Source organism: Myotis nattereri (genome assembly GCF_964212035.1).
Source record: "Myotis nattereri genome assembly, chromosome: 11".
NCBI lineage: Eukaryota > Metazoa > Chordata > Mammalia > Chiroptera > Vespertilionidae > Myotis > Myotis nattereri.
In genome coordinates, this window is record NC_138086.1 from 72,724,205 (window position 1) to 72,748,524 (window position 24,320).

The following is a 24,320-nucleotide window of genomic DNA, read 5'->3' on the forward strand; positions in this document are numbered from 1 at the left end:
GCAAGCCGGGCACAAGGACACCGAGTTTTCTGATCTGTTGGCAGGGGAGGGTTAGCAGCGTGTGGCAATGGAATGCATCAGGAAGTGTTTGTCCAGGGCCCACAGCGGGACCCACCCTGCAAGCTCCGGCTCTGGCCCCGCCTGGAAGAATGAGCCAGCTGAGTGGTGGACCTGAGATCAGAGGAGACTGGGAGTTAACTGGGGTTTTGGAAACCAAGAGGAAGTTTAAATATCCTTTGAAAGAAAGTCCTCTCGATTTGCATAGACTTAAGGGTTGTGTTTGAATTACTTTTAAAGTGAAAATGTCAACATGTGCTGCCATTAAACAATTAAGAAAAGGATAGCCAATGAGTTGCAAGCTATTGGGATGGACTGTGAAGCTTATCTCGGCATTATTTGATTTGATTTGATTTGATTTGGCTTTCATGAACAATCTATCGCACTCCCACTGTGAGCACTGGGGGTAGAGGATGGGGTGTCTGAGGGGGGGGGGTGGGGGTGCTGCCGTGCCCAGCCAGGCTTCAGAGCCTGGCGCTGTGTGGTGGGATAATCGAGCAGGTCTGAGGCAGGTGGGGTCCAGGATGGGGCTCTCGATCCTCTGAGTTTGCTGGGAGAACTGGGTCGCCATCTTCTCCATGTAGCTACCGAATGTCCGATGGGAGTGATCCGGGTCCTGCGAAGAGGCTGCAACATGCTGGGAAGAGCGGGCTTCGCCACATCGGGTAACCGTGTGACCAGCTCCTCTGCAAGGTCTGGCACAGAATGTGTGTAAGGTTCTCCGTTGGGTTTCAAGTAAAAACCAGAAGGCAGCTTGGGCTCCTGTGCAGAGTAGCGGAGTCCCAGCAAGGCCATCAGCCCATGTCTAAGGCTTCGAGGTGCTGGGCCGTGCAAGTTGTGTGGCATAAAGCACAGAGCTTCAGTCCTCGTTAAACTCATTGACTTCCTGTAACGTTTGCAGCTTCCTAAGGGCTTTTTCTTTAGTGGACCATGAGAATGAGGCATGGGTCCTGCTGGCAGTTGTCTAGTAGCCTGGTTACAGCTCCTTCATGTGGTAAAGGAGGGCTCCGGATTCTGGACCTGCACCCCTGGCAGCCCCACACAGCACGGATGTGGTGTTCTGCTCCCTCAAAAGCTGCCCCAACTTTGTCAGAAGGAGCCGGCCGTGTGGAAGCACTGTGACAGCATGGTGCATAGAGCTCCTCCCATCCCAGGGCCCTGGCTATGCCGAGATACTGTTAAAATCCAAATTGCCAGAGAGCTTAGCAAGTAGATACATTGCTCAGGTCTAAATGCATGTCTGTAGGTGGTACTGGTAGGGATGCAAGCAAGGTGTGTGTTCAATAAAACCCACAGGCTTCCTTTTTCTTATTCTGTGAAGGTCCTTTAAACTATCTGAAGGTCCGAGTGCCACTGGGTTTGTCAGAAAATCCTAAAATACGAAGAGGAGGGTTGGGGAGGGTTCTGGGGTCAAGGCCTTTTGTGATAAAGGCCTAGCAACAAACTCACCAATACGTGACCAGGTGACGTGGCACAAGGTGGATTGGTGGCCTGAGAACTTGAATTAGGCTAATTGAGAAAGGGAGGTGGAAGGACCTTTCAAACTAGTGACCATAGGAAGTCCTTGAAACTAACTCCTCACAGGTCCCTTAGAAAATTCACTGAAATGGAAAAGAACGTTCATTCCATATCTATAGACATTTCTGGAGAATACCACCACCCATCACCTCCACTTCATCCTCTTAATTTTCACTGCTTTGGAAAATTTAGGATCTTGAAAATTCCTGGAACAAATAATCTGATTACATCTTTGGTGTTACAAAGTTTTTCATAGACTACACACTAGGGCAGTGATGGCAAACCTTTTGAGCTCAGCGTGTCAGCATTTTGGAAAACCCTAACTTAACTCTGGTGCCGTGTCACATATAGAAATTTTTTGATATTTGCAACCATAGTAAAACAAAGGTTTATATTTTTGATATTTATTTTATATATTTAAATGCCATTTAACAAAGAAAAATCAACCACAAAAATGAGTTTGCGTGTCACCTCTGACACGCGTGTCATAGGTTTGCCATCACTGCACTAGGGCAAAGCAGCTCATTTAAAGCGTGCCATTTTGGAAGAACTTGTTAAATTCCTCCAGGAATGTTACAGATGTGAGCTAAACTTATTGAAGGAGCTACGTCCTGCCAAGCTGTTCACTTTGGGATCGGCTATGGGAGGAGCATGAGAGAAATTCCGGGGGAACCACTCCAGGAGATGGGACAATTACCTTTGTAGACATCAGGTGCATTTATTTTAAGAACTGCTTTTTCAGTTGTAGCCTTCAAGCTCTTTGGTGAACCCTCAATGTGAGGGATGGCTTTCTCCTACACATCTCACAATGCTGCACGTTATTTGCTGAATCATCAGTTATGCTGCTGGGCTATGCATGTTCTTTTCTTGCATTAGACTAGCATTCATGATGACCCAGCTTCCCTGGAAATCAGCCTCCTCCCACCCCAAAATCTTGGGTGGATCATTGCTATTGCCCTATTAACACCAACATCAAAGTCAGTAATCCACCGGGAGAAGTCAAACCGTGAATCATAGATACATACCAAAATTCAAAGTCTAGCAATGTGCATCCTTAATCAGCTTCCACTATGTCTAAAATTATACTGGCAGAAAAAGAGTCTACATGAAACGAAAGGTTTTTGCTGTAAGCATTCTCTTCCTTAAACAATGATCCGCCTGATCTATTTTTCTTTGTATGTACCTAACAAACATAAATATGTCAAGAAGAAAAGTGACCAAGAAATGAGGCTGGTGTGAGAAGAAATCGCTGATTATGAAGGTCGTCAGATTCTCTGTGATACACAGGCCGGGGGCCACAGCCGCCACCTCTGCGGGGCCTTCGTCCGCAGCTGTTATTTGTGCTGTAGTGATTGTCCGGCCGCGGGGACGGCCCAGTGACCAGCAATCACTGGAATGAAGGGGTAGAGGGAAGCGAGGGGGCTGTGGAGCACAACCAAGGGTTACAAGCAGATTTCTGCACAAATAACAACTCCAACATAACCGTTTCAAGTAGAGCACCCGACTGAGACCAGCTTTCCGAACAAATGACTCATCAGAAGGAACTGGGGTGCTTGCTGGAGCGGACCAAAGGTTTATTCGGAATGACACAGCACTGAGAACATTATCGTTACAGATGATCTGCGAATACAGCGTACATCACCTAGCTTACTGTAGGACAATCTGTGAAGATGAGCCGCATAAATATAAGGAGGTGGGAATATAGAGGTGCTTATTTGTAAGTGTTCTTTTGGGGTGGGTTTCTAGGCCCCGTCATCTAGCCAATCTCTTAAAGGCAGAAGTTAGGAAGTTTGCTGCTCATCCCCACCAGCCTGCCTCCAGCCACAGCAGCCGGACACGTAGAGAATCAGACTCTGCTTTCTCCGAAGGGACAGCACCCCGAAAAATGCACGTTACGAACACAGATACTGTCGACTGTTTTGGCAATGGGGTGGCTGGTGTTGTTCTGAGGCAAAACTGCAACTGCAACGCCAGACAGAATAAGAGCAATGCATGTATCAATGACACTGGAGAGGCAAAGGGCTACAATGGAAAGAAAGCAACTATGCGTATGTCCTCTGGCGCATACACATAGATCCAGGAGTGATGGGAAGTAGCTCGTGCACTGTGTCCATATATATGTATATATATATGGAGAGAGAGAGAGAGAGAGAGAGAGAGAGAGAGAGGTGTTGGAAAAGAACACTGAAAACTTTTGCAGCACTTTCGTTTTAAACACAGTAAACTTGTAAGAGAGAGAGAGAGGAGCGTGCGCACGTGGGCACACCTGCCCTGGGGAATGAAACAACCTGTACTACAGGATAGTTCAGCACGTCTTCTGCAGGGCAGCCACTCCATACCACACACTTGGTACCAAAAGTTAAGGTTCTGGTCTGGAGAAAGCTACTTTAGAATCGGTGGGAAGGGGTCAAGTACAAGAGTCTCCACAGCTCGGACACAGCACAAACAAACTTGTTCTGAATAACATGGGAACCAGTGAGGACTTTCTCCTTCGTTTGCTTTTTTTTTTTTCTTACACTTTTTTTTTTTTTTTTGCACACATGCTCCATTGATATATCCTTCCAACCTGTATCTGGCATCAGTCTGCAAGTCACAAGAGTGTAATAGCAAAAGTGAATTCTTCAGGTTTTCATGAAGGTTTAGAAACCTCAAAACCAGGGTCTTCCTACAACCCTCTGGGCCCTACTCCAGGCGCTGGGTGAAGTTCTCTGGGAAGAGGCCTTTGTAGGTGGCGAGGTCTCTGTACTGGAGCCAGTCCGATTCCTTCACTCCCACCAGCCAGCCCGCATCCTGCAAGACAAAGACAGGGCTTTCAAGGTCCGAGCGCTGGGAAAGCCTGCACGGCCAGCCATTAGACAAAGTACTTTGTGTAGTTAGTGCTGTGGCTCCGCACCAACATGTTAGGTTACATGTAAACTGCTGTGCTGAGGTCCGTGGGAAGGCTGACTGAAGGTTGATATTAATATATAATTTTTTAAAATATATTTTATTGATTTTTTTTTACAGAGAGGAAGGGAGAGGAATAGAGAGTTAGAAACATCGATGGGAGAGAAATATCGATCAGCTGCCTCCTACACACCCCCCACTGGGGATGTGCCCGCAACCAAGGTACATGCCCTTGACTGGAATTGAACCTGGGACCCTTCAGTCCGCAGGCCGACGCTCTATCCACTGAGCCAAACCAGTCAGGGCTTATAATTTTGTATAAACTATAGTTAATTGATGGCAACTGGATTATGACTTGAGTTAAGGAAAAGAAAAGGGTTAGAATTACAGCCAGCAAAGTTCAGCCAGTGTGGCTCAGTGGTTGAGCGTCGACCTATGAACCAAGAGGTCACTCTTCATTGACCTATGAACCAGGAGATTACCAGTCAGGGCACATGCCTAGGTTGTGGGCTCGATCCCCAGTAGGGGGCGTGCAGAGGCAGCCGATCAATGATCTCTGTCATCATTGATGTTTCTGTCCTTATTTCTCTCTCCTTCCCTCTCTAAAATCAGTTAAATATATACATATTTTTTAAAAGAATGATAGCCAGCACAGAGAGGGACACATGTGAAAGGATGTCACGCACAGGAACACTTCTTGCCCTGTGGGTCACAGTGAAAAAAAGGCTGGCGGACCCCTGGGTTAGAATACAGTGCTGACAAGGCCATCAGAGTTCTTGTATTTCATCCTGAACCACTTGCTAATAACAAACAACTCTGTCATTCCCTCAGCTCACATCATGCAACCTAAATAAACCACACATACCGGGCTTATCAAATAATAACGGCTAGGTATGTTGCCTGATGTTACTGTTCTGTTATTATTGCTGTTATAACATCTATATTTTCAAGTTTATATAAAGTACAAAGCAGTCTGTTGTCATGATATTCTTGTTGGGAACATTCGTATATTCTTTATAAATTACTGCTTATAAGCATGTATCTATTTTATGGAACTGCAGACATTTAGTCAAAGAAAGGTTAAATAACCCATCCGTGTGGTCATACGGCATGGGAGATGACGTGTAAAACTGAGGAACGGAGGCGGCCATCTGCCCTTGGCCTATGAAGATAAGCAGATCCTACTTGGGAAAACCTGAGCTGAAGGAACAACATGAACATACAGACCATACAGAGCAAAGCTAGCGGGGAATGACTATCTTTATTATGTTAACCAACACACGAAAGAGATCCCTCTTAAGATGAAGGATGGCCAGATTTAATCTGAACCAATTCCCAATGAAGTTCAAGTACATCAGATAAATGGGAACTCAAAAATTAAAGAAGCTGAATACATTCTCTTGTGATATAATCTGAGACTATAAATTGATGCTTCTATAGAGAAGAAATATAAGCATTTAGACAGGCCAATTTCTGAAGGCAGAAATAATAACAGTGGGAAAATTTGACAATAAAATAACTGATAATATCCTAGGTGATGACAAAAATTATTCTCTTTAAAATTATGATGTTATATGTGTGAAGGACAAAGTTATACATAAAGTAAATATTTTCTTTCTATTTTATTTTTAATTAAATTTATTGGGTAAGCATACAAAAGGCCACGTTTCCCCCGCAAGTGTCTATATTTTATATTTGACTTTATTTACACTGAGTGAAAAATCTACTGGTGCCAAGCAGAGTCAAGCACTTTAAAACTGTTTCAACAAAGAACAAAAGTAAAGGACTGACACAAACCTATAATCAAGATATCTGTAATACTCCCAATAAAAATAAATGCAATAAAAAGATACATTGCAAGACATATACCTGATATAAAATTTATATAGTAAATTGAACTATTATTAGCCAGTATCAATCTTTAGCTGAGGTAAATAGAAAAGTTAAATTTTAACTATTTAAAATATGTGGTAGACTAAGAATTTCCAGTTTTGCTAATGGTAAAATAGCTTGTTGCAGACAAATGCTTCTGCACAGAGCAATTATAAGCACTAGAAAAACTATATATTTTTATAGACCTAATGTACGTATGTATAGATATATGCAACTATTTTAATATAGAAATGACTATTTGTTACAGAAAATATAGTATAAAATATAAGTTTATATAATGGGCTTGTTATAAATAAAGGGGTTGTACTTATATAACAACCATTTGAAGGCACTGAGAGTCACCAAAAGCAGGCAGAAATCAGAGACGGTTTAATTCTTGAAAGTAGGGTGCTGCGCGGGTGGGACTGTGCTGGTCCAGCCTTTCCCCTGAGAGTTCTCCTCAGTTTGTGTGATGCAGGGCATTCAGGGATAGAGTTAAGGGCTGTCTGAGCAGCTGTACTTTTATGGGGGATATCTTGAAAAAAAAAAAAAGAGAGAGAGAGAGAGAGAGAGATACATGGAAAGTCCCCGAATACACGGAGAAGCTTCTATGAAATCCTAAGCTGCCCCCAAACTATGAATGCATAAGGGGGATGCCCGAGGAGCCTGGGGAAAGCAGGAAGGCTGGAAAAGATGAGCAGAGATTCAAAGGAATGGCCAGGAGACAGAGTTTAGAGTTCAAACGCCATCAAGTTAGGGGGCTTGATAAAGCTGTCAGGATTTCTATTGAAATTCCAGATGGGGCATGTCTTAGGGGTAGAGACAATGGCCCAGGACTAAGAATTTATCCTAAGAGTATGGCAAACATGAAACAGACCCACTCCAACAAAGTGAGTAAAAGAAACTTCCATGGATTCAAGGTAATTATCCAGTGGCTTGAATGCCTGCTGGAAGAAGTAATCTTCAGAGATAGAAAACAGAGTCCAGACTCAATAATGAATTACCCACTGTAAGAAAATTTCCACAGGTGAGAAAAACAGGAAAATGTGACTTACTGACAAAAGTCAACCAATAGAAATGTGTCCTGGGATGCCTAGCTTTTGGAATAGGCAGTGAGGAATTTAAAGCGGTCATTACAAATATAGTTATGTACTTAAATTAAAAGATGGTAATAATGAGAATAGATAGGAAATCTCAGTAAAGAAATGAAAACTATATAACAGAACAACATAGACATTATGGAACTATGTAGATAATATCCTAAATAAAAAAGTCACAGGACAACCTTAAAAACAAATTCAAAGTAGTGCAAAAAAGGGTCACTGTACTATTAAACAGAGTACCAGAGAGAAGAAAATACTGAACAAAAAAGAATAGTCTTAGACATAAAAAGTCCAACATATGTATAATTGTTTCTTAGAGAAAAAGAGAAGCAAGGAAAAAAGTGAGAAATAATAGCTGAAAATCTTTCAAATGTAGTGGAAAATAATCAGGATACAAGTCCAAGGAGCTCAGTGAACCTCAAGCAAGAAAAGTATGAAAAAACAAGACCTAAGCACTTTATAGTTGAAATGATGAAAACATGATGCGGAGACGTTCTTAAAATCAGTCAGGGAAATGTAATGACTGCTTTAAATTTCTCACTGCTAATTCCAAAAGCTAGACCATCCCAGGACACATTTCTATTGATTAACTTTAACCAGTTAGTTACATTGTCCTGTTTTTCACAATATTAGTTGTGTAGAGACTGGAAAACAATGGAACACTATTTTAAAAGAGTGTCTGCATTTCCTGAAGACTGAATTTCAGAAAGACATCCCTAAAAAATGGATACATAGTAAGAAATGGTCATCTATGTGTATGAAAAATAAACAATGTAATAGGTAATAGCATCCCAAACATAATTTTGTGATGTACTGTGGTCATAAGCCCTTAGATCCTCTTCAGCATCTCAGAAAATGCAAACAACTTCAGGAAGTCACTATGCCCAACTGAACCTTAGGAAAAAACCAATAGAGCTTCCAGCACTTTCCAATCTCATCCTTTACCTGGTCAGCTTCCGAATCGGAGGGCACCACCAACACCACGTCACCCCTTTGTAAGGTAAGTTCATCAGAATTTGCTGCCTCGAAATCGTGCAGTGCTTCCACCTGCAAGGTTGTAAAAGAACTGACTAATGTTAGGAAGAAAAACAGGGGTCAGGTCAGATGGTCCCCAGGCATCTCAATAGCATCCCCAAGCTGATAACAATGAAGACTGTATCTCCCCAAGGGAGGAGAAGGCTCCTGAAGGCAGAAAGGAAATCCTCTCCTTTACTCAATACATCCTACTCTTACAGACTGAAACCAAGGCCCCTGGACGCATATTTAGTAATGCAATACCTTCTGCTAGAGCCGAAATGCCGTGCATTAATTAAAGTTTAATGCTTCATAATTTTGCTAGAGATTTGCATGTAATTATCACAGATGCTTTATTATTGTTTTTGAACTAAAAATGCCTAGCTGAATGTTCCTCTAACCACAGCTTGTGTCGCATTGGGAAAACCGTCGCTTGCATGTTATAATGAAATCAGGATTTAATCAAATCCTGTGCTCAATCTCCTGTAAATGAACTTCCTTCTTTCCCTGTCCTACCTTTTAAACAAGATAACCTATTTCTAGTTTCCTTTTTTGAAAGATTTCTTTAAACTTTAAGTATAGGAAATTTTTAAAAAGTAGAATAGTAAAATGAGCCCCATTATGCAGCTTCAATAACGATCTATAATCACACCCAGGTTTATTTTTCCCGTGTCCCTCCCCTCAACCCTACCCATGATATTAAATAATCAGCTCTTAAAATGTGTTGTTTGCATGTAGAATCATAAAATTTCAGAGCTGGAAATTACTATCTTATCCCCAAATTCATTTTTCTGATGAGAATACTGACACCCAGAGAGAGGGGTTACGTGGTCAGTGAGGAGGTTGGAGGGCCCAGCCGGGCCCGGCCTCCAGGGGCAGCCTGCACCCTGATTCCTTGTCCTCTGACACAAAACACAGTGGGACACATGCCTTCACCTGCCACAGGCTTAGTGTTGTCTTCACATAATTCATTCCTAAATGCATTATATCCACCCCGTCCCCACAGGAGGTAGCAACGTAGCAACAGTCACTGCCCAAGAAGCAGAGAGAAGAAAAAGATCAGGACTTGTCAATCCCACCCCCACAAACAAAAATCTAATACTTCTGAAAAGACAAAGAGCTGAAATTTGACACGTAAAATCAAACGATGGGACTTATAATTCCCAACAATGTTCTATTACGGAGGATGAGCTGCCTTTCACACGTGGTTGAAGCCTGTGTTTCTCGGTATCTGCTGGGTTGGTTTTTGTAAGGGCCCTTCAGTGTACGAAGGCTCTCTGAGCAAGACCTTCTGCCCACAAATTCTGGCCTCTTTTCTCTCTTCCATTATATAGAAGCCCATTAACATATTTATCCACTTTCTTTTAAAATATTCATTGGCTCCGGGCTCTGTGTCCTGCACTGTAACCAGGTGCCAGAGCTGAATGGGTGATTCCTGTTTCCTGCCCTCGGAGGTGTGTATAATCCAGCTGGGAGCAGGTGAGCCCAGCACGGGAGGCCCCCACGGAGCTCTGTGGGGAGCAGAGGGCACTCAGGTGGAAGGCATGCACCCAGCACTACCAAGGGGCACAGCGTTTAAATCTCCTTTGCTAAATATGGAAAGACATCACTGTAGGTCCCTTGCCCGCAGCACAGAAATCCTGCCCGTTGCAATGTGATGTTGGGAGGGAGGGGAAAGCAGTGCAGAAAAGGAGTCTGTGTGGCAAAAAAAAAGTAAACGTAAAAATCGGGAAACCAAAGGTGTGAGCAGAAGGGCCTCAAAGCAAAGGAAGGACAACTGGCCGCCCGATTTAAAAAACGAAGAATGGAAAGACCTTGTAGAGGAAGCCGGGAGGCACGTCCTGAGAGGCCTGGCTCGCAGGCGGAGCGGAGGGCTCGGGCTGGGAGTCCTCAGGGGCCTTCTGCTCAGCAGCCGGCTCGGGCACCTCACTGGGGGGGCCTGGAAGGGCCGAGTCTTGAGTCGCCTCCTGGGACTCTGCACCTGTCATGATTTCGTGTGCTCCCTCCTCTTCGTTGTTGGAAGCGGGCTCTATGATGACTGCAGGGATGACCTTCTCCTGGGGGAAGAAAAATGTGGTGGTCCTTCGGAAACACTCTCCCTGCCACACCCTCCGTGGCTCCCAGGTTCCCCACCTCCCTCATTCCCCAAACCCGATGTAGGCTTTCTGGCCCTTGGGCCTTCTGCCTTGCAGGACCTTCCTCCTTTCTCTCTCTCCTGAGAGAGATACCCTTCGTGGGATGAATTTCTGGATCCTTGAACAATCACCCAGTTTGGAGTGAGGTTTCTGTGTAAACTGGGAGGAGGGATAGGAGACTGCAGGGAGGGGGCGGAGTCATGGCGGGTGGAGGAGACAGTCCTGGAAGGAAATGCTGTGGGACTCCAAGGAGGGGCTCATTCTTGCCCTGGCCCATTTGCTCCTCTCCCAGAGTCTCATGGGACTCCCAGAGAGCCCGAAACCACATTGTCGGTAAAGATGTGGCCCCAGCTTGCTGGTTATGGTCAGAGCCACACCCCAGTCACAGTTTCCGGAATCATGACTCCCGCCAACCACTCCAACACTCTATTGTCAGGGACAGTAGACCAAAGGATCAAGACCTCCCCCTTATGTTTTGACAAAGGTGAGAGCAAGGAGGGAGAGGGAGATTTAACTCACATAAGGAAAGTCTAGAGATATTGATGGCTTTTCAGATTAATAATAATAATATAAGTTCTATATTCCCTCAGGCGTCAGTGGACAAAAGCACGTCCATTCTTCAATTTGGAGAAAATAATACACTCGTTCAACAAGTATAACAATATGTACAAAAGTATTCCTGGCACAGTGACAAGGAAATATTACAATGAATAGAACTGAGTTCTTCTCCAAACACCAATGCTACTGGCTGGGTTTCTAGTGGGAGGAAAGGGGCAATTCAGCTTCAAACTTCGAGTAACCCTGGAGGGACTTCTGGAAACTGACTCTGAGTAAAATAATCAGAGAAATGGAAAGCATGCATGAAGCCCACTCTTCATGGTTAACCTTCTAGAAAGTAGAGGATCCCAGCACGGGGGTTGGGAGAGCTGTGCTTGCTCCGGCCCCTGGGCTTGAGGCTCCACAGTCTCGGCTTAGGTGGCTGTGCTGCCTTTGAGCACTTGTCTGAGAAAGCCAGACCTGGGCGAAGCCCAGCTTCACGTATGTGTCCAAAGGCTCACATGACCCATTTTCCTTTTGAAAGTGCAACATAAGGATGGGCTTTTGGTAAAAGAAGCCTAATTTGGGGTGAATTTGGAGGTACTCTAATAATAATCACCACCACAAAGTAATAATCATAGCAACATGATTCAAGTATGAATATTGGGTTCTCAGCATGTGGTTGGCACCAGGCTAAGCACTTTCTGGCCATTTTCTCCCATAATCCACACAGCCACCCCATTATTCTAGTCTATTCCCTTTCTCCTGCCTCCATTCTCATCCTTTTTGTCGTCTGTGCTTCATTTTTTTCTCCATCACTTTACTGCATAGTCTCCTTTACCTCTATCTGTGCTTAATTTCAGCCCAGTCACCGTAGCCCTGGGGGCTTGCGTGGAACCCCAGAATACTGACACTGAGAAAATGGTGTGACCACTCTTTCTGAGAATTTCCACCCCTTCCCTCCCCCCTCCCCCGGCCCCCGCGGAGCAGCATGCCACAAAATGGCTACAAACCTATTCACATCCAAGAGTTATGGCCATTAACCAATAGACAGAGCATGCCAACGGGCACATCCCCCAGCACCCCCACGTCACCAGGCACTTACCGGAGGCGCTGCAGCTTCTGTTTCCTCTGGTGGACCTCTGTCACTGTCTGCAACCTCTGCAGCTTCTGTATCAGCCTTGGGCTCCTCTAAACTTGCTCCTTCCCCAGCAGGGAGCACGGCCTCCGGCTCCTTCTCTGCTTCCACTGCTGGGGCGCCCTCTGCTGCCGGCACGGAGGGTGCATCAGTCAGGTCAGCATCAGTTCCAGGTAGGATCTGCAAACCAGAACCAACAGGAGGGGTCTTTCTCCAGGGCCGCAGTAAGAGTCAGACTGGGCTCTGTCTCTTCTCTCCCCTCGGCTGAGGCTCATCAGGTTTTGAAGCTTTCTTTATAGTCTACGGAGGCCTAGGAGTTAGAGACAGCAAGCAGACTGCCATCTGTTTGTCAAAACTCCAACTCCTCTTTTTTTAAAAATATAATTTTATTGATTTCAGAGAGGAAAGGAGAGGGAGAGAAAGACAGAAACATCAATGATGAGAGAGAATCATTGCTTGGCTGCCTCCTGCACGCCCCCTACTGGGGATCAAGCCCCACAACTCGGGCATGTGCTCTTGACTGGAATCGAACCTGGGACCCTTCAGTCCACAGGCTGAAGCTCTATCCACTGAGCTAAACCAGCGAGGGCAATACTCATGTTCTTAGAAATTTACTTCCTTCTTTTATGAGAATTTCTCATTATGAGAATTTGGCTCTCCAAAGTGTACCATGATTTAAAGTAGAGTCACTAGCCACTGTGTAGCATTTATTTATCTTTTTCTACCCTGTCATTAAAGTACATAGGTTTCAGAAAAGTAATCCTTTCACCTGAATTGAGGCATACTAATTTGAAGTGAATTACAAATGTTGATAATTTTTGAAGTGGGATAACAGATTTATATTTGGTGGATGGCTGAACATTTCCATAAAGACATTTATGTAAGAGAATTGCACCTCTTGTTTTAAAGAAACATGGGCCTTTTAATGGAGGTGATTGTTGCCGTCGAACATAAATTAGGAGGGTATCTTGATTCCAAGAATACTGAACAATTCCTTGTAGTTTTATTGTTGGAGAAATGAACAAGCTTCTTCAGGGTCCTGAGTACCTCCCCAAGTTTCTTCACATCGGAATCTATACCTAAAGACTGCACACACAATGGCTTACCGGTGGGCTTAAATGCAAAGAGCAAGCTGTGTTGCCACAATTCTAAGTTATTTGTGATTTCTGTCTGTCTGGAAAATCACACTATGGAGTGTCCAGCCCACCGGTTTCCATAGCTTCACACCAGACGGACTCTATGTACATGCAGACAGTGTGAACTGACAGTGAGTACCACCACGTGCACACATGCGCACATACATGTTGCCACAGATCTGAAAGCAGCCACCATCACATCTGATAGGCTATTTCTCCAAGTGGTTATACATAAATCCTTCCATACATATATGTTCCGAGCACATACAACTAGTAATTGGATTTTATTCTCAACTGAACTGATATAGCTTCAGAGAGAATATATTTCTGTGAAGCATTGGTGGTGTTCTCAAAGGTAATTTTCTAACCCTCTCCATACAAATAGAATGTTAACCAAGAATTCCTTATTTATCCCTAGGGCTCTATACACCTATCAACTTGACTCTATCAAATTTCACTATCATAAGATACACATTATCTTTCCTTTGGTAAATGGTTTAAACAGGCTTCCTTGGCTGGATTTGATATAGACTTGACAGCATGGCTGCTGTGATGCCAGCCACCAGCAGGTGGAGGCCAAGTGCATGGTCTCTCTGTGCTCTGACTTTCCTTGACCAAATCGGAGCCAATTGCAGGTCAGCAATTGACCTGATATCTATCTCTCTCTCTCTCTCTCTCTCTCTCTCTCTCTCTCTCTCTCTCTCTCTCTCTCCACACACACACACACACACACACACACACACACACACACACACACTCACTCACAGGCATAGACCATGTGGAAAACAGTTGATAAGAATGATGGCAAATCAAAATCACCAAAATATTGGTATTAACAATGCTGGTAGAGTCAGGGTGCCAAGGAAACTGCCACTTGACTAGGAAGAGGAAAAGGCAAACAATTTGAATGACCTACTTAGGGAAGGGAAGAAATTAACAGTCCTCCATGCTTCTCTGAGTCCATGAGTGATGACTTCTGATTTCTCTAGTCAGATTTTACAGAGCCTATAGACCCCTGCAGAAAGAGGGGCGTGCCCACTGCCTAGATCCCCTCCCTCTTTCTGCCTCTGGCTTTGCTCTGATAATCAGTGGTGACCAATTCTCCCTTTATGTCTGGGATCTGTGCCACATTTTCTGCTCTTACCAACGTATTTCCACAGCATATTTACTGACTGCAATAACAGAATAACATTAAAATACAATGGTACACAAGAATCCTTTTGCTTAGATTAAGTGTTAACGATAGATAAAATCAAGGCAAGGTTGAAAAAGTTTTCAGTAATAGGGTTATTCCTCTTTTATTATATTTATGCATTCCAACTTGTTAGCTACTTGTAGATTTAGAAAAGAAAAACATTTTCTAGACTTTCCTTGCTACCGTAGATGTTACACCTGCTAGGAAAAAAAAACCCATAATGATTAATGACTATTTTTTTAAATGTATTATCCAGGGAGAACAGGGGACTGAAACCACTCAAAGTATTTCAAGCCTTTGTTATTTGATGTTATTATATTTTCCTCTTCACTACAAATGTTAAGGGATGCACCATTATCTTATCTTCTGCCAAAACTATACTATCTGTTGGCCAAATATATTTATAGTGGAAAACATTTAATATAAAGATGAATTTAAAAAATTTCTAGCTGCCCTTAGGCACATGATGATTACCTGTGTGCCCAAGTCCCGGACTATTGCCAATGTGCACCTTATTCACACAGAAACCACAAGGGTCAACAGGGGACCCATCTTTGAGATGGTGAGCGGTTCTCACTTTCTCACTCAGATCTGACTGCTTCACTACTCGGCTCCAACAGCCTCCTTGGGGGGAAGTGATAGGGTTATGGCAATCCTGTCAGAATCCTTTTAAACACCTCGCTGCATTAGAAGTTTTTCTGGAAGTGGAATGAAATTGATGCAATGCAACAATGGCCTCAGCAGCCTGCAAAGCAGGGAACACAACTTGCTGACAAAAACACAAGCAGTCAGTCCCTCAGGAGATGGTGTCATGAAAGCAAGTCAACGAGGATAGACTCCCAACAAGTAGGAGTGGGACTGGCTGCAGGAGAGGCTGTAATCTCTGGGATCTGTTTAATTGATTGCTTTATTTTACTTCTTCATTGTGTTACTTCCTTGGCAATATGACCTCTGAACAATGCCTGAAAAGCAGCTTGCCACTCATGTCACTGGTCTAGATGACCACTGCAGAGAGTCCCTAGTATGAAATTCCATACTTTTCTATAGGGCAGGTTATTTTAACTGAAAATAGGTCTTTTCTCTGATTAAAAAATAATGATGTCATTGGTTTAAAAATAAAAGAAATAATTTAATAGTAAGATTTTGAGGTATTTATTTTTATTCATTTCTATGCACACAGGGGCTTTATTTGTCTATTTAATTTGCAACATGTAGATGATGTTTCATAGAAAAATTCTATCAATAGCTATATAACACTTTATTTCCTTTTCTATTTAACAGGTTATTTAACAGTTCTCCTGTAATTGAACTGGTTGGTTTCCAGTTCTGAGAACTGTTATAAACACTGTGAGAAAAATCTTGGTTTGTAACCATATTTACAACAATTTTATGAGCTATACACTTAAATAATTTAACTAGCCCTGGCCTGTGTGGCTCAGTCGATTGAGCATCATCCCATGCATGTGAAGGTCACCAGTTTGATTCCTGGTCAGGACCATGCCCAGGTTATGAGTTCGATCCCCAGTAGGGGGTGTGCAGGAGGCAACTAATGATGTTTCTCTCTCTCTCTCTCCTTTTCTTTCTCTCACTCAAAATAAATCATTTAAATACTAAACATGCTCCCCCTTTTTTGGTGATGTCCTACATAAGGACTTTCGGGGAAGGGTTGCCCACATTTTTATTATGGAAAAAAGTCAACAGTGAGAAAAAGTTAAAGGATCATACAGTACACATCCAAGTACCCAGCACCTAGGATCCCCAACTGACATGTTGCTACCTTTGTTTCATCACATCTTCCCATCTGTCCACACTGACTTTTTTTTTAAATCCTCACCCGAGGATACTTTTCCATAAATTTTTAGAGAGAGTGGAAGAGAGAGGGAAAGACAGAGAGAAATATCGATGTGAAACACATCGATTGGTTGCTTCCTGCATGAGACCGACCAGGGCTTGGGTCAGGGAGGAGCCTGCAACCAAGGTACGTACCCTTGACTGGAATTGAGCCCAGGACCCTATGGTCCACAGGCCAATACTCTATCCACTGAGCCAAACCAGCTAGGGCCACACTGATTTTTATTCATCGTTCAGTCAGTCATGATACATCTTCAAAAAACGATTTTCAGGAGTTCTATGGATGCTATATACCTTAAATATTTGGTAATGTTTTCCTGCTGCTTTCAAACATGTTTGACTACTGCCTTTAGAATTGTTAAAATGTGTTTTTTTGCACTAAAAATCTGTATATCCTTCTGACAGCTTCTGACGTTTACTATTGGGAAGGACAGGTCTGAGGCCTAATTGTTGTTTTGTAGTGCATTTTCTCCACAATCTATATGTCTGCAGAACTTCTTTTGCAAGCGTCAAATTTACAAATTTTAAAGGCTAACATTTAGGTGCGAGTCCCTCGTGAATTTTGCCCCTTTTTGGTGATTCTCCGGATCTGCATGCAGGGTTTCCTTCAGCCAGGGAGGTCCAGCTGGAGCACGGGCCACGGTGCTCCCTCTCCCGCCCCCACAGCTTCTCCGCAGGAGCAGTAACCACCCAGGAGCCGTGTCCTCAGTCTCCGGGCTCCCACCCGCCTCCTCTGCGTGTGCTTCTCCTCTCCGTGTTGGGTGAGCTCCTCCAGTTTGTCCTCATAGCACGGCTCACCACACGGCTGCCGCCGGGTTACCACGCGTAGGCAAATTTTATTTCCAATCTGTCATCACCGAGACCCCTTCTCATCTACCTCATGGGCAACTCTTTTTATCTCATTGAGATGTTGCCTTACCTCATCTTTCATTTCTTGTTTCAAATAATCAAGGTCCTCTTGAATTTTGCTGATAACAAAAGGAAGACATTTTTTCAAATTTTTCTGATGTATTTTGGGTAATTTTTTTGTTGTTGTTCTCCAAAGAAAAGTTTGACTCTGTATCTATTATGCAATGCTTTCCTTCCATTGTATTCCCTTCTCTATAGGCCCTATGCTTCTTTATGTGTTTGTTATCTAAAATTAAAACACATTTCATGGGTTTGTGTAGTTATCTAAAATGAGGTAAAATCTCTCCAGGCCGGATGTTTAAAGTAGACATGGAAACATTTGTTCCATTTGACTCTCCTGGGGACTTGTAGATATCCTTTCAGAATAGGACAGTGATGGCGAACCTTTTGAGCTCAGCGTGTCAGCATTTTGAAAAACCCTAACTTAACTCTGGTGCTGTGTCACATATAGAAATTTTTTGATATTTGCAACCATCGTAAAACAAAGACTTATATTTTTGATATTTATTTTATATATTTAAATGCCATTTAACAAAGAAAAATCAACCAAAAAAAAAAAATGAGTTTGCGTGTCACCTCTGATACGCGTGTCATAGGTTCGCCATCACTGGAATAGGAGGTGGGGCGGGTTCATCAGGTGTCTACACCCAACCATCGGTCTTGAATCCCCCTAATATTTGTCACAAGCTGTACTGGTGTGTGAGTTTCAGCTCCAGGTGGTCTGGAGGCTTCAGAAAACTGCTTCCACACTCATGGGGGCGGCCCCAGATGCCAGCTGTCTTCTATCCAGGGTGGGGATGGGTGAAAAGCTCACATAGTTCTCCATACCAGGCTTAGTTATTAGACTTTAAGAACCATTTCCTGCCTTGGTTTGTGAAAAATTCTCCCGGGCTAGCCTAATATTTCTAGAATATAGTACTCTCGAAGTTTTGACTTTCTTTGTATATTTAAGTGTGAAGAGCATTAAAATGAACAAAAAACCCTGGTAAGAGTGAATCTGAGACCATTTTTGTGATTTATTCTTTAATACTTTCAGTTTTCTCATACACTCTTCATTTACGTGTGCCTGGGATGCACTTCATTTCATTAAAATTCTCCTGGGGTAAATGCCACAAGTGGTAAGTAGAGAATACAAGATACATATATTTTTAAATTTTAGCTAAGACATGGTTCTTCCGTGGCTAAAGGGCATAGAGTCAGAGAGCATCCGTCGTCTGACCTTTGCTCTTGGCAGAGGCGCTCGGCTGAAAGATCACTGAATTCTGGGCTCACCAGTGGACCCCGAACATGGAGTGTGATCTTTCTGAGCCACAGCCAGGCTTTCAGTATATTGTAGCCCGTGAGGGAAACTGACATTTACTAGGAATCTACAGCGTTCCAGGCATATCCCAGGTGTTTGACATTTACAGCACATTACTTACCCAGCAACCCTATCAGACAGTATTCCCATTTCCTAGAGCAGTGGTTCTCAACCTTGGCTGCACATTAGAATCACCTGAGGATCTTTTTAAAATCCTGATTTCTGGGCCTCATCCTCCGGAAATTCTGTTTCTTTGTTATTGGGGGGGGGGGGGGTGTGGGGCGGGCGCACAACATTAGTCACAAAGAAACAGAATTTCCGGAGGATGAGGCCCAGAAATCAGGATTTTAAAAAGATTCCCAGGTGATTCTAATGTGCAGCCAAGGTTGAGAAGCACTGTCCTAGACAAGTCAAATAATACTTACAGTTGAAGTAACTCACGCAGCCAGTTAACTGGAATCAGAACCGTTTAAATTCTGTGATTTTTCACACCAACCCACATCCAAGTAGACAATGAGAGTTCCACAGGGGTCCTGAGACCTGAGCGCCTCCAAGGACCCACTGCTTCCTACTGGCAACTCCCAACACCAACCAGGGGCGTTCCACAAAGAACTCGAGTGTGTTCTTACACACAGCCAGCGCATTCACTTACATGCTGGGAATGCTGCTCCTTAAAATGAGATTCAGAGATTACAAGTAAAATCTTTCTTCACTCAAACACATGTAGCATCTGAGCATCTAAGCAAACATGTCATAAAATCCCTCTTAGTTAATAGCAAATTATGATTAAAAAAAAAATCAAGATTGGCTGGATAGACTTTCACTACGTTATTTTTGCAACTAGGCCTGTAGACTTCATTGTTTAGAAAGATATGTACAGAATGGGGGACATGGAAGAGAAGGTGACCCAATCTTCTCCTGGCTCTATCCACTGTACAACACAGTTACAACCGAGGACGCTTAGACATGCGGCACTTGGACACACACAACTATGTTTACAAGCTAGAGGTGAATATGTTCCCAAAGCTGAAGGGCCCTGGGGCTCATCTAGCCCAATGCATTTTATTATTATTATTATTATTATTATTATTATTATTACTTTTGTTAATCGTCACCCGAGGATATTTTTCCATTGATTTTTAGAGAGAATGGAAGAGAGGGGGAGAGATAGAGAAACATCAATGTGAGAGAGGCACATCGGGATCAAACCTGCAACCAAGGTATGTGCCGTTGGCCGGAATGAAATCTGGGGCCCTCCAGTCTGCGGGCTGATGCACTATCCACTGAGCCAAACCAGGGAGGGCCCAATGCTTGCATTTTACAGTGGGGAAATGTGATAGAGTGGCAGTAGCACTGGAGGTGGAGCTGGAGACCCGAGTTTTAGTTCTGATTCTTCCACCAATTAGCATTGGAGCTGGAGTGACCCCCAGAGTCCCACTGGGATGTAACAAAGAAAGATCATGTCACAGTGGGAATTGTGGCTACAGGCCACCCTGGCTTTTTCTGCTCATCTCGTATTCTGGATCCAACTTGCGCTCTTGACTTGTCTGAACATCCTAGCAATTGTATAAAATTACAAATTTTTCTTCAGGATCCATTTTAAAGAAAAGCCCAAGATACAACTAGGGTCATTACGGCCCCAAGAGAAGATTCCTGTATTAAAACCAGGCTGGCGGCTAGCACTCCTCTTCACATGAACTATATTTAAAGCACCGAAGGCCATCATTTTCCTTCAGCATGACCGCAGGGTGAGTTCTCCCAGGGAGCGCGGACTCCGCTGGTGTTCCTTTCAAAGATGACACCTCGTATTACACACTTCATTTGATACATCTATGCGCTTCCTTTCCAATAAGAAACTTTGTGGATATTTTTTCCCCCTGACCTTCATCTCAATCATCTTTTTCAATCTACTTTCCTGGTATGGCCTGCAGTCCCATCATAAACCCTTAGCAGCCAGATCCCAGCGCAACTCGGCTGCTGGCGGCAGTGTTGTCATGGCAACATCTGTCAGCATTAGCTCCAGACTTTCTTTAAAAATTAAAGTCTGCCGCAGAAATGCCACGGTTAATGAATTTTTGGTTATTCTGGCCTTTAAGGTCATGGAAGAACATCTAATAGCAATGCATATTAAAACATTAACCTTTTAGTTGGAGATTTATTTGCAAAGTGTGTGGGACGAGCGGATTTGCCTTTTGAAGCAAAGGTAAATGTTGTGTACTGTAGACTCAGGGGACTGAGCAAGTACTGGTTGTGGAAGCAGCCATTAAGAACAACCTCAATGGGGGAGGGGGTCATTACTTATAGAATGTGGAACCATGTGCAGGAGCAGCAAGTGTTGGCTTTTAAAATGCGTCTTGCAGATAAACATGCTTGTGTAGGACCAACTAAAGGCAATGTCAGCTGTTGGGGGAATAAAACAACAAACACAAATGTAATAACTAAAGTTTTCTTGAAAGCCCCTGGTTTCTTTGTGCACCACTGCTAACATTTCCTGTGTTTGAAATTACATTTGCCTCTTTCAAAAAAAACACACACACCACAAACTTCACCTTCCAGAAAACGAATTCTGTCAGGACTCAAAGTAATGACTGTGTGGTGGCATTTCAGCAGCAGAAAGGATGGCCTCGAAAGGCCATGCCAATCCAGTCCTGACTCATGACAGCTACAGCCAGCCTCTTAATCGATGCTTGGGACACAGTGGAGATTTTTATGGTTTTACAACCAAACATCACACATCTAGCAAGGCAAGAGACCTTCCTTAGAAAACATAGTTTTTAATGTACCTTCGGTTACTGTGACCAGAAGAAGCTGTAAGTCTACATTAGAGAACAAAAATACATTCTATATGATCTTACTTTCTTAAGTAGAAGAGAGAGCATGAGGAAGGACTGACTTCATCCAAGGGTGCCAATTTTAAAAACAGGGAAGAGAGCCACTTTTAATGAGCTTAGGAAAATGGAACTGCTGCAAGCTGCCCCCTTTATTATTATTTTTCAGTCGATACGAGGATGAAAAAATAAACATTTTCTCGTTGGAGAGGGTGGCTCACATAGTGAGCTCTGTATGTGCTGTCTTACATCATCTCTGGGTCAGCAGGTGCCTGAATCCTTCATATGACTTTCCAATTTGCCTTGTACTTCACAAGGAATTTAAAATTTTTATTTTTTTCTGAAGTTCACCTATCTGTAGGGGATAAGATTTTTGAGAATGAAGAATTCTTGCAAATATCTATGTACCCAACATTAAGGAAGCTGGTTTTAGTGATGGTTGGTGCTTGTACCATAAAGTTTATTAAATATTTTACATATCACCTGTGGTTTAAAAGTTTATAATCTTTATATAATAGTCAATATGATATAGTAGGTACTTGGTAATTGGTAGCTACTAATATTATATTTTGGAAAAACAATGAACTTGGATTATGAAAAAAAAAAACACCACCAAAAACTTAGAATGGGTGTGAGAGGGGATCATGGAGAATCAACTGTCAAGCTTGTATTAACACATGAACTTGTCTATTTCACATCTCCAATCTATAGCACAACATCAAATACCCTTGTTCAAAATCATGGGCATTATGAACAGTAAGCCTTACATCGAATAGTCTGGGTCATGGAATCAATGTGGTTTAAAAGCACAGGTGAAGATGAAGTCTGGGCTGCTATTCAAAACAAAAATTTGATGAGAACTTTTCAGAATTGAAGTAATTTATAAATCAATATCTGAACCTATCCAACATTTCCTTAACTCCCTGGTATCATCCATATGCTTTTTAATATATATATATATATATTATTGATTTCAGAGAGGAAGGGAGAGGGAGAGAGAGATATAGAAACATCAATGATGAGGGAGAACCATTGATCAGCTGCCTCCTTCACACCCCTTACTGGGGATCGAGTCCACAATCTGAGCATGTGCCCTGACTGGGAATCAAACCTTGACCTCCTGGTTCATAGACTGATGCTCAACCACTGAACCACACCAACCAGGCTCCATACAATTTTAAAATCAATTATCTTCTTAATTAAACCGTAGTCAAAAATCCAACTGTGTCTTTCCCTTCCTCTGTTAAGGCTAAGGTGGGTGGACAGATCCTATTCTGACACCAGGTGAAAATGCCCCATTGGCATTGGGTTACTGCGGTCTCGCATGATCCTGGGAGTGACAGCTCAGAAGCAGGGAGCCAGCACTCCCCAGTCTGAGTCCGGCCAGAGGCACTTCCAGGAGGAACTCAGTCTGCAGGACGCATTTCTTGTTTCTCCTCCAAGACTTGGTCCAGTCTATGTCTTTCAATGGAAAATAAAATTATGTTTCTTGAGTCATTCTTCATTTGTATTTTTCATCACTATCTTGCCCTATTATTTATTTTTCTACTAATTAATAAACTGTAGATTTGACGGATGACCTACTCTTTTTCCCAGCAAAATGACCTAAAATACCAACAGCAAGAAACACTTTCATTTCTCTAGTTATTTCATCCAGGCTATGTAATGTTGGGAAACAGGGAGATTGGCTGCCTTCTTTGAACAGATTCTATAAAGGCTGTAGTAAACGGCACCCCGATTAAAAGTCTTGGGAGACATTTTAACTGCATTTCATAAGTAAGCGTTTCACTCCCCATCGGTATTTTGAATTACATTTTCCTTGGTATTAGTTTATGCTTTCACAGGTGTTACACAATCCAATTCCACATGGTGCATATAGAGCTCATCCCAGTTTGCAATGAGGTGTGGTTTCATTGGCCTTAACCAACCACACAGCTAATATTGTAAGAAATCAATATGTAGACGCAACCAACGAAATTATTATCGTTCTGTTTATCACCTGCAGGTTGCTCTCTAATTGAAGGCACATCTCTAGCAGTCGCAGGTAGAGCACCACATTAATACTAGTAGTTTTGATTATTTGCAATTTCTACAACCTACCTACCACGAATGGGAGAGTATCAGAATCAAGGCACCCTTCCTTTTTAAAGAAGGTAGATAAGATCAGCTCTCTGGATATCTTTCGTTTCAAAAATAAAAGAGAACAGAGTTTCACTGTCAAAGGAACAAAGGTTATTTGAACCTGTCAGGTATGGAGGTGATTTAGCTCAAGTGAAGCATGGATGAGAAGGGAGAAATGGGATCATGAGATGAGCATGGCTGTGACAGGAGTGGCCGGCGGTGGGTGGAGGGAGGTGGTGCTCACCACTGCCCCCTCTGGCTCCTCAGCCTGGGTGTCCTCAGCAGGCGCAGCGGCAAGGGGCTCCTCTGCTTTCGGCTCTGCTGGTGGAGTCTGTTCAGACTCAGCCTTTCATTGTTTGTGTTGAGAGTTAGAGGAAAAAGATGAACAGATGAATAGATAGCAGTACAGAATATTGGACCATTAAGACTTTCTTCATCATCCCACAGGCAACTAGCTTCACCAAATCTGTGCTGGGAAAAAGCCCTACACTTGGCATCATGGGCCTTTACCGAACTGGAAAGTCTAGGAATGAACGCTACCAACTTCTCTCTCTTTTTTTTGCCATCATCGAGGACTGTCATTTCCCTTGAAGTTAGGACAAGACTTACCATTTTGGCTATTCATTTTACTTACAATATTTAGGCTACTCCCTTCCTATGGCATCTGTAAGAGATGCTAAAATGGCACCTTGAGTCACCGTTGCCAGCTGGAAGAAGTGA

The 24,320-nt window shown here is 43.1% G+C and overlaps 1 protein-coding gene across 2 annotated transcripts in view; it reads right to left on the reverse strand.

Moving 5' to 3' along the window:
- Nucleotides 1–3,120: 3,120 nt before the first annotated feature.
- AMPH (amphiphysin) overlaps nucleotides 3,121–24,320 on the reverse strand; it is a 146,604-nt gene continuing 125,404 nt past the window's right edge. For both annotated transcript variants that reach the window (XM_081101825.1, XM_081101826.1), the window contains 5 exons: nucleotides 23,845–23,946; nucleotides 12,228–12,440; nucleotides 10,265–10,507; nucleotides 8,382–8,483; nucleotides 3,121–4,365 (listed from right to left, as the gene is read on the reverse strand). In XM_081101825.1, the coding sequence (XP_080957951.1) occupies nucleotides 4,258–4,365; nucleotides 8,382–8,483; nucleotides 10,265–10,507; nucleotides 12,228–12,440; nucleotides 23,845–23,946 (768 nt within the window). In that variant the 3' untranslated portion in view covers nucleotides 3,121–4,257. The remainder of the gene's footprint in view (nucleotides 4,366–8,381; nucleotides 8,484–10,264; nucleotides 10,508–12,227; nucleotides 12,441–23,844; nucleotides 23,947–24,320) is intronic.